Raw genomic sequence first — 11,509 nt, forward strand, 5'->3', positions numbered from 1 at the left:
GTTGCCACTGCATTTAATTAATTTATTCTAAAAGATACCTCTCTATATATACATGCGGCTTCTATTGATCGCCTCTCATCTTATTCTTATCTAAAGATTTTCTTTGTCAGCTCAAGTTTTAAACTAAGGTAATTACTTTAATGAACTCTTCTTCTTCATATGATTTGTATATATTTCTTATGATGTAACAAATAAAGCTTTGGCTCCTCTATGACAAAGGCGGACTAAAGATTTTTAGTTTATGGATTCTGAATTTCCGTCTTAATATGATATGTTGTTTGGTTGACATTTGCTAGTGAATTGTGGATTGAAGGGAAGGAAGATGGCACAAATTTTGCTACATGGTACACTTCATGTTACTATATTTGAAGTTGATAAGCTTCGTACTAATTTTGGAAGAGACATTTTCAATAAGGTGAAAATTTTAATCTTAATCCTTTCTCACACTTCAATTTAGTATCCATATGAAAACATGTATAGTACTTTATTTTGTGAGTTGGTAATTTCTTGCCAGATAATTAGTTCCATCAAATCAATTGAAAGTATATTTGTGTAGATAGAACACAACTATAGGAATGCAACCTTATTAATTTCTTGTTAATTGGTTTGATTTAAATGAAAGATGCATTGAGTTCTTCTTAGGAATTTGGGAGATGGATCGGAATTGGTAAAGAAATAAATTTTGGATCTGACTCAACCTTCAAAACGTGCTAACTCATTGGGGAAAAATTATCCAAATTTATATACAAAGACCATTCATCTCATGAATTTTTATTAACCACCCGATGTGAAACTTTTTTCCTTCTTCAAAGTATTTACAATTGAAGAGAGCTACTCCTCCCTTAATCAGATGTTTTGAATTTGAACCCTGGATATAGAAAAATTCTTGGTAGGAAACATGATTTTCCTATGTGGCAGGAATTCAAATTAATTAAATTTTAATGCGAATATCGAACCCGGTGAAAAAAAAAAAACTGAAGAGAAAGAAGGGAAGTGTGTGTTATCTGCACTAGAGTGATTTATTTGTGGACGGCAAGTAGGTGAGTTAGCGATGGGGAATTTGTGGATAGCATGAATTTAATTATTGCAAATTTTTGGGTGGTGGAGTTGTTGAAACTTTAGAATGTACACTATTTTTATTTTGTTATATTTTTAACATTAACTATTAATTTCATAAATTATTTTTTATGATTTTTTTAAATACTAATAATTATGAATATTATAGTAAAATATTTATTTCATTTATCATTTTTAAAAAAGAAAGCACATAGTTTATTATGGACAAGTAAAAAAGAGCAAAGAACGTAAGATATTGGCCTTATCATTTTGCTCCACAATTAATTTATACTGAGAAATTATAGTAGTATTAATTCTTTCTTAAAAAATATAATTTTTTTTCTCTGAAATGATCCGTATAACTTCTTCATTTATCATATTGTTCTGTTTTGTACAGTCTATTACACTTTTTCTTAATCTTTGTATCTTTTTTAAATTGTAGTGTCGTGTGTTGTTTGAGTCGATTGAGGGTCGCAAATAATTTTTCGATTTCCACAAATTAATAATAAGATTTACATATATTTTATCATTTTCAAATTCCACTTATAAAAATATATTGAATATGTTATTTGTTGTTGTTTTGTTTTAAATTTTTTTAAAACACTTAAAAAAATCGGAGATAGTTTGACAATATTGACCACAATATATAAAAGAAAGATAATTTTGAACCTTGTGATTTAACTTTAAACATGTCATGATGCAGTATAAGCATACCATTGAAGTGAGGAAATATTTTATTTTCCAAATTGTTTATTCGAATTTACACTATAACTGACATTAGTTAATTGTCACTAAATTAAATATTGCTGTAGACTTTAAGGACATTTACAAAAAGAATAAAATTATTTTTGATTTAGTGTTAAGGTTATATGATATTTTTGTATGTTCCTATTCTTTAATCTTAAAAGCTAGTAGAAGTTCTTTAGCAAACAACTACAATTATAGAGTTTGACATGTTACAAGACAGTAACAACATTGTTTTCCATTTTGTTGTAGGTTGTTCAAGGCATTGAAGGAGCTATTGGCTTCAACAAGACAGCATCAACACTGTATGCAACCATTGATCTTGGAAAAGCCAGAGTTGGCAGAACCAGATTGCTCGATGAACACAAAAATCCACGGTGGTACGAGTCATTCCACATTTACTGTGCTCATATGGCTTCCGATGTCATATTCACTGTCAAAGCTGATAATCCAATTGGAGCAGAACTCATAGGAAGAGCTTACTTACCAGTTGAACGATTGATAGATGGAGAAGTTGTTGATGAATGGCTTGAAATCCTCAATACAGAACGAAAACCCGTGCAAGGACACTCTAAAATTCATGTGAAGTTGCAGTATTTTGATGTCACAAGGGAGTATAATTGGAATAGAGGGATAAGAGTTACAAGATTTCCTGGAGTTCCTTACACATTCTTTAGTCAAAGACAAGGATGTAAGGTCACCCTTTACCAAGATTCTCATGTTCCTGATAACTTTGTCCCGAAAATTCCTCTGGCTGGTGGCAAGTTTTATGAGCCACAAAGATGTTGGGAAGACATTTTCGATGCCATCACCAATGCAAAGCATTTGATTTACATAACTGGATGGTCTGTTTATACGGAGATTACTTTGATAAGGGATACGAGGAGGCCTAAGCCTGGTGGAGACATAACGCTCGGGGAGTTGCTTAAGAAGAAAGCTAATGAAGGTGTGAGAGTTCTAATGCTGGTCTGGGATGACAGAACATCGGTTCCTGTGTTGAAACAAGATGGGCTAATGGCTACTCATGATCAAGAAACTGCTACTTATTTTGAAGACTCTGAAGTACATTGTGTGTTGTGTCCTCGAAATCCTGATGATGGACGGAGCATTATTCAAAATATAGAGATTGGGACAATGTTTACTCATCATCAAAAGATTGTAGTTGTTGATGGAGAATTGCCTAATGGAGACACAGAGAGACGGAGAATTGTGAGTTATATTGGTGGGATTGATCTTTGTGATGGTAGATATGATACACAATTTCACCCCCTTTTCAGGACTTTGGACACAGCACATCATGATGATTTTCACCAACCAAATTTCACTGGTGCTACGATTCAGAAAGGGGGGCCAAGAGAGCCTTGGCACGATATCCATTGCCGAATAGAAGGGCCAGCAGCTTGGGATGTGCTCTTCAATTTTGAACAGAGGTGGAGGAAGCAAGGTGGAAAGGACTTGCTTATGAACCTAAGGGATATCGAGAATATAATCATACCACCTTCACCTGCTATGTATCCTGATGATCATGACACGTGGAATGTTCAAGTTTTTCGATCAATTGATGGGGGAGCAGCTTTTGGCTTCCCCGATGCTCCTGAGGAGGCAGCCAAGTCTGGTCTTATAAGTGGAAAGGACAACATCATTGATCGAAGCATACAAGATGGATATATTAATGCCATTCGTCGAGCAAATCATTTTATTTACATCGAAAACCAGTACTTCTTAGGAAGCTCCTTTTCATGGAACTCCGATGATATCAAGGATGAAGACGTTAATGCTCTACATTTGATCCCAAAGGAGTTGTCTTTGAAGATAGTTAGCAAGATTGAAGCAGGGGAAAGGTTTACGGCCTATGTTGTGGTTCCAATGTGGCCAGAAGGTCTTCCTGAGAGTGCATCTGTACAAGCAATACTGGATTGGCAAAGGAGAACCATGAAAATGATGTACACCGACATAATTCAAGCTCTTAAAGCCAAAGGAATTGTAGCAAATCCTAAGGACTACTTGAGTTTCTTTTGCCTTGGCAATAGGGAAACAAAGAAGACAGGAGAATATGAGCCTTCTGAATCACCAGAACCCGATTCAGACTATCAAAAAGCTCAAGAAGCCAGACGTTTCATGATTTACGTTCATGCCAAAATGATGATAGGCAAGTTCAGTGAGCTAGAAATCATTGCATATGTGATTATATATTTTCAAGGTTAACTACTTCTCAATAGTATTATTTTTGTGTGTATGTTTTGCAGTGGATGATGAATACATTATCATTGGATCAGCTAACATCAATCAAAGGTCAATGGATGGTGCCAGAGATTCAGAAATAGCAATGGGAGCCTACCAACCATTTCATCTCTGTGTGAAGGAGCCAGCTAGGGGCCAGGTTCACGGGTTCCGTATGGCGTTGTGGTACGAGCACTTAGGCATGTTAGACAACAGTTTCCTTCAGCCAGAGAGCGTAGAATGCATCCGAAAGGTGAACAAAATTGGTGACAAATATTGGGATATGTATTCAAGTGAGAGCCTCATTCATGATTTGCCTGGACATCTTCTTACTTACCCTATTGGTATTACTGAAAATGGAGAGGTCACTGGAATACCAGGAGTAGAATGCTTTCCTGACACCAAAGCACCTGTTCTTGGTACCAAATCCAATTTTCTTCCTCCCATTCTCACAACCTAAGCCTCCAACTTTTAATTTGTTCATTCCTTCTCTAGACATATGTTATGATTGTGGAGTATATGTTAATAAGGTTTCTTATTTAAGGAAAGAAAAGTTTACTATCACCGCAGGACGCGGTGGAATGGTTAAGGTTTCTCTATCCTTAAGCAGAGGTTTCAGGTTCGATATTTGGGAATGGAACCTCTATCCCTTGGTACGAAACCCCAGAGTGGCGGGCTTTCTTCAAGTCGGTGACTTTGAGCACCAGAAGATTGTCCAAAAAAAAAAACAGCAGGCTACTACTATATTTACCATATATAGTAGTTTGTGTAGTTATGTTACTGTTTGCCAATTACTTTCCACTACTTCTTGAGCTTTCTAAAATGATGTTTCTGTCAAACAAATTGAATTGTTAGCTTATTGAGAATGATTTCAGTATCCTAAGGTTTTTCAAGAATTGCATTTCATTCAAGTAAGCTTGGAGATCTCAATTTTCATTTCAGTATTTCCAAGTTCCTTATAAGCTGGTAATAAGTTAGTAGGCCAAGCAGCTTCATCGAGCTTGAATGGCATCGTGTTAAGAAGGTTTACATCGTCCTCAAGGTGACATAATTGTCTAAATAGATCTAGCAAAGCAAGTGAGCGAATAACTTAAAATGGTCATCTAACAATAGCAAATTTTCTACCAAAGTCACTCAGGTTAAGAGTAGTTTATCGAAAAAGTTACTGCCTTTGCATGTTTGAGGGGATATTAGTTCCACACCAATTGAAGCTGGAGATGCCATTGAAATGAATAATCTATTTTTATCTCTTTGTCAAACGTACAATTTCCATGAATATGACTTTATAAAGTGTGTGAGAATTAGTTTTCATTTCCGTGTCTAAATGAACTATCAATCTGAACTGTCATCACTTATAAGATGTAGCTAAAAGTATTTCCTAGAAATTGAACAATTTGATTGCTCTGGAAAAAGGATTTCGTAGTATTTTGTTGCCTGGTGCTATCGATGATTTTGAACCACTGGCTTGCAGGATCACATGTTTTATCTTTGCTCAAGCATTTGCAAGTGTTGGTGAAAATAATATTTTTGGAATCAACATCTAAGCAAAGATTAGTGCCATCTTGTAGCTTAGAAGACAGATGCATCTTGGAGTCTGAGATAGCTTGCCATTTGGAGTTGGAATTGGAGCACATTATGCCAAGTTTTGCTGGCTGACCAGATTTATCTGCTTGTAGGCAAAAGTAAGTTCCTGTTAATGTAAGTGTTTTGGTTGGAGTATAGTCCCACGCGTCGGACTCAGAGCATGGACCAAGCTCTAATGGCTGGAAAAATGAAATTCTTCGAACACAAAGCCCTGTCATTGGATGGAAGATTAATTTATGGGAGCGAGACTCGTTATATCCTGGCCCTGTAAGCATAACCAAAACATAAACTCTCACATCTTCTCTTAGAAAATTGATATTCTGTTTACTGAAAAGGGTAAAAAATGATCTTAACGTATTAGACCCAAATGCTAACGGTAAGGGCATTAGGGGTCCTATAGGTAATCATTTCCAATACGTTAAGACCATTTTTGACCTTTTTTCGGTTATGTCTAAATACTACATACCTTGGAAAGGAGATTGGACGGCGGAGATCCTTTTCAGGAAGCTTGAGTTTCTAATGTCACACCAATTCCAGTCTATAACCCCATAGACTTCATTGAGTCCAACAACACCTTCTCTCAAATAATAGCTTCCAACAAGTGTCCACAATGCCCAATCAAAGTCAAGTTCAGCTGCTAGTCCCAGAAAACAATTGAAATACCTATTGTCATTTACATTAGTGCCCCTTTGATCCGCCCCAAACTCACTCACAAACAATGGATACCCTTGATCTAACAGAAAACCACCTCTACTCATTATATCATTCACAACTTGTCCACAAACTTGATTGGGGTTGCCTGTTTCCCACGATTTTCCATCCGTGAAACTATATCGATGAATCTCAAACACTAGCTTCCCAGAGAAAGTCAAGTTAATTGGCCTCTGGCGCAGGAAAGAGAGATCCTTATCAAAATTTAGGCCCGAGAGAATGACTAGAACGTCAGGGTTAGCTACATGTACTGCTTCAGCTCCTTTTTGCATGTATCTAGCTCAATCGAAAGACAACTTTAATTAGTACTACTCCATATGGTTGAAATTATCAAGTACTGAACTGCAGAAAAGCAGTTCAGTACTTGATAATTATTAGTACTATTCCATATGATTGAAATTATCAAGTAGTGAACGCTTTCTGCAGTTCAGTACTTGATAATTAGAGAAAAAATATTGTCTATACCTGTACCAGTCGTTAACATTTTGCTTAGGTCCACGAAGTTCGTTTCTTAAGCTCATACCAACGACATTGGTAACGTTGATGAAGGTGGTTGCGACATTGGTAAGACCCTGTATCCAAAGGTCAGGGTTAAAGTATTGATCGCCGAAGAAGCCATTACCGTCGAAGTTACTGCAGCACCAACCGGGCTTACTGATGTGATTGTCTAGTATGACCATCACATTGTTATTTCCCAGGCCAGACACCACTGCCTGTCAACATCAATCTCACTACATTTTAGTTACAATAATTTTCAGTTACAAAAAAATGCACTTATTGTTAGCCAAATGGAATGTCAGTTAGACCATTCGCACGAGGGGTGTATATAGAGATAGCACCCGAATATGATAGAAAAGGGGAGTCACACGTATAATATCCCTCTCCTCTCACAAATTTCCTATTAAACGTAAATAAGTACTTATAAAATAATATTTCTTTTGTTGAGTTAAAAATTCAAATCGAAAAAAATATAACTAATAGTAAACTTAATAAAAAACATACACTCATAAGCAATTATGAGGTCAATGATGAACCCTTCAAATTAAGAACCTTTTTGAATTGATCTATTTTAAGTGCTTTTAAATTTATACAACAAATTAGTAAACTGAATAAAAAATACACTCGTAACAATATAACCAACCATATAACAAAATAAGTAAACTGAATAAAAAAAACTACACTCACAAACAATCATGAGGTCAATGTTGAACCCTTCAAAATCAGAACCTTTTGAATTGATCTATTACGTGCTTTTAAATTAAAATAACAATATAACTAATCATATAACAAAATTAGTAAACTGAATAAAAAAACGTATACATGTAACAATATAACTATCCATATAACAAAATTAATAAACTTAATAAAAAAACGTACATTCATAACCAATCATGAGGTCGACGTTGAACTCTTCAAATTAAGAACTTTGTAAGTTGAAATAATTTTTAAGCATTTTTAGAGTGTTTGGATAAATTAAAAAAATGTTTATGAGCATTCAGATTTAAGCTAAATGCTAAAAATAAGTCAAAAGTCTTAAGTTAGAATTTCTTATAAGTCAAAAATAAAAAGTCAATTCAAACGAACTCTAAGATTCAATTTTTTTTTACTTAATCCATTTCAACAGATTAAGAAACTCAATTCAAAATTTTAATCTTTAAGATGAATCCATTGAGACAAATAGAAGCAATCTAAAATTTTAATTTTGCAGCTGAACCCTTAAATACAATGATTCAAATTTTCAGCGAAGCCATTACAATTAGTGAAAATTCTTAGATACTTTGATTCAGTTCACTAATTGTATTATATTATCCATTAAATTTTTATTTTGATTTAGTTCTCAAAATTATGTTATATTGTTAAAAAAAAAAAAGAAGGAGAGCACAAATTAAAATAATTTTTGTAACAAAACTTGTGTAGTCTTCAAATTCACAAGCAAGGATCAACCAAGAAAAATCACATACTTCAAGTAAAAACTTAAATATTTACATCAATGTAACGTCCAATTAATATATTTTTATGATATACTATTAATCATCACATAATTAATCATCACTAGTCATATATAAACTTACATAGGTAAGATTTTATTACCAAATACGAGTAAGCTATTTCCTCGAAACTTTTATGTGCTTAGAATGTAACAGATTGCCGACCATATAATCTACATGAGTGAATATACGTAATACATTTTCGTTTATTGGAATGTGACCTCTAACCAACTTTTTGTTATTTATCCACAATAAAATATAGGAATTAACAACCGATAAATTCTGTAGCTAAACAATAAACAAGATATCTTAGTAATTCAGTTGGTTGACTATCTTAATTTTCACTTTATTGATGAGGGTTTCGATAATCCCTTCCATTTAAAAAAAAAACTAAAATTTCTCTCCATCTTAATAAAACAAATTAAGCATATAAGAACAAGTCATAGGAGCAAGTTGATCGCAACAAGCCATCAACCATCTAACTAACAACAAAAACATAACGATTTCACTTTAATTCATATGTTGATAGACGTATGATAATATAAAAATTTATTTACATTGTCAGCGTATATAATAAACTAAAAATACGATCAATACTTTACGTACCTGGTAAGCATGGAGAAGAGATAAATCAAGAATGGATGGATTATTAACTTGAAGTCCAGCAATAGACTCAACAAGGCCAAGATTATTGAAGGATTGACGTACAGTTAATGAAGACAAAGAATCATTAGTAAACAAAAAAAGAGGCCAAGTAAGCCTAACACAATTAAAACCCATATTAGTAATGGATTTTGAAATAGTGTCAATTGGTTGTTTGCTTAGTCCTTCTGCTACCATGACTTCCAAATGACTCACCCAATTAACACAAGATAACTTCACCCTTTGTCCTCCTTCATTTACTATCCATCTTGAATTTGTGGAAAGTGTTGCATGTGAATATTGAGGCAATAATATCAAAATAGTAACAAAAATGCTCAACAATATGTTATTATAACATGATGTTGGTGGTGATTGCCCCATTTTTTTTCTAGTGGTTTTGATGGCATTTGTGTATGGAGAGATGACTCCTATTTATAGAGTTTGTTCAAGGAGGAACAATTAATTAATTAATTCTCCCTCTTTTTCAATTAATTCATTAATAACGGACTAGCGATAAATTATCAAAACTAAATAGCTACAAGTGAATTAGCACATACTAGCAACAAAGTTTGTAGCTAATTTTAGTTATTGTAAGACGAATCAAATTTCAGTTAAAATTCTTAGAAACTATTCTACCTTAAACCCTACATGTTTGTATAAAGAGTGATATATTCTCTTGAAGAGGCTGGACATCTAGAAAGATGTGGTTGAACTCTTCCTGACAACCAAATACTTAAAAAGGATTATCTTTTCACAGAGATCAAATAAATCATACACTACCAATGTACAATCATCGATTCATAGAGAAAATTCATGAGAAGAATCAAGGGAATAAACAAATTTGTATCCACAATGTTTTATCAATAAAAAAAAAAAATCTTGAAATTTTGCAATTTATTTTCTCACTTTAAAATTTGTTGCAAACACATATGTGACGATGTTTGACTTGACACGATATTTAAAAAGAAAAAATGATTTTGATGAATTTTTTTTTATCTAGAACAAGCTATAAACATTTGTGTGGAAAGACTTTTACTTGTCGTCTAAAATAAACTATAGCATCATTTGTGTGATTTAATGTCATGCGTAATTTTGTGGGTAAAGTTTTGTTCATTTTTTACCCTCAAAGAAATGCATTTCCTTTTTGGAATTTTACTACGTATCATAAATAAAGTTTTTTAGAATGTTAATGAACCTAAACCATTACTTTTTATGTTTTTTTTTTCCATTACTTTTTATATTTCAATGTATTATAATTTTTTTTATTATGTACGAGAAAAATATGTAGTACACTTTATTATTTAAAAATAAATTTTATTTTTATTTTTATTTTTTATTTTTCCTTACTGAGACATTATATATGATCATACAAATATTTATAACTTATTCTAGATTATAAATTAATCTTTCTTTTTTGAATTTCATATTTAATCATACACTATCACATAATATGAATCAAGGGAATACCCGTTATCGTAATTTATCTTTGAAACATCCTGTCTTTTTTAATCTATAAAAAGAAAAACTTATTAATACTCCATCTATTCCAAAAAGAATAGGGGAGTTTAGAGTACAACGATCAAGCTATCTAATTATTGATTCGATACTTAATACTTAACACTAAAAATACTACTCCCTCTGTGACAACATTTTTTTTTTTAGTTTCTTTAGTAAAAATGATGACTTTCTTATATTGAAAATATTTTAACTTAAATTTCTCATTATATCGTTAGAAATTTTTATAATCACACAGTACTATAACATATTTAATATTATAAGCTTTAAAAGTATATGGGGGGAAGGGAAACAATATACAAAATCATGTTCATTTAACTAAGTAAATTTGATTTTTATTAAAGGAAATGATAGATAAGAAATTTATATATAATGAAGTATTACGGAGTATAATTTTAAGAAATTCAAATAGCCTCTATATGAATAAAGTGCAGCAAATAATGATTGATTTGCATCTTATTATTAAGTACTATATGCATGTAACCGCAAATATGCATATTTCAAAGAATATTTATATACTTATTCAAAGGTAAATAAATTGAACAATAATATTTATTCTCTTAAATTCTTTACTCTAATAATATAAGACCTTTTTATTTGTATTTTTTATTTTTATTTTGTTAATATACTTAATACTTAGTAAAAGGAATTAAACCCTCACCAACAAAGTGGAGTTCATGTAACCAACAAACTAAGCTACTTAGATTCTTCAAAACCAGATACTTTAACACCCTGGCAAAATGAAAATATTATTCAAATATACTTGTACAAAATTTCACTAGTATAGGATCGCTCTATATACATCATTTTAATTTAAATACTTGTACTTTCTCTTTAATTCTTATTTTGAAACTCAAATGCATCTTTTAAAAATTGTTTTACAAGTGCACAATAAAATTAATTAATGAGTATTCATGTTTCTGTTATTATATATGTAACTAGTAACTACTACCATGATGTTGGAAACACGCTAAGCAATAGTGAAATTAGTAGCAAAAAAGAGCTCCTACACTTCACGTTTTCTTCTCTTTTTTACTTTTGGGGCAAGG

At 32.4% G+C, this 11,509-nt stretch overlaps 2 protein-coding genes across 6 annotated transcripts in view; one reads left to right on the top strand and one right to left on the bottom strand.

Annotated features, from left to right (window-relative positions):
- The window catches only part of LOC125842624 (phospholipase D alpha 1-like), a 42,830-nt gene extending 37,914 nt beyond the window's left edge, over window positions 1-4,916 (top strand). The window contains exons 1-4 of one of the 5 annotated variants that reach the window (XM_049521943.1): window positions 2-128; window positions 297-415; window positions 2,053-3,949; window positions 4,047-4,916. In XM_049521943.1, coding sequence (XP_049377900.1) covers window positions 323-415; window positions 2,053-3,949; window positions 4,047-4,480 — 2,424 coding nt within the window. In that variant the 5' untranslated portion in view covers window positions 2-128; window positions 297-322 and the 3' untranslated portion in view covers window positions 4,481-4,916. Of the gene's footprint in view, window position 1; window positions 129-296; window positions 416-2,052; window positions 3,950-4,046 lie in introns of those variants that run through there. The other 4 variants (XM_049521944.1, XR_007443933.1, XR_007443932.1 and 1 more) reach the window with 4 other exon arrangements.
- Window positions 4,917-5,319: 403 nt separating this feature from the next.
- Window positions 5,320-9,352, bottom strand: LOC125842625 (glycosyl hydrolase 5 family protein-like). Its single transcript, XM_049521946.1, is given in 5 exon segments — window positions 5,320-5,869; window positions 6,071-6,591; window positions 6,781-7,028; window positions 8,910-9,334; window positions 9,337-9,352. Coding segments are annotated over 5 exon segments (1,707 nt in total). The 3' UTR covers window positions 5,320-5,372.
- Between the last annotated feature and the right edge of the window lie 2,157 nt (window positions 9,353-11,509).

Source organism: Solanum stenotomum, chromosome 10 (genome assembly GCF_019186545.1).
Source record: "Solanum stenotomum isolate F172 chromosome 10, ASM1918654v1, whole genome shotgun sequence".
NCBI classification, from domain to species: Eukaryota; Viridiplantae; Streptophyta; class Magnoliopsida; order Solanales; family Solanaceae; genus Solanum; species Solanum stenotomum.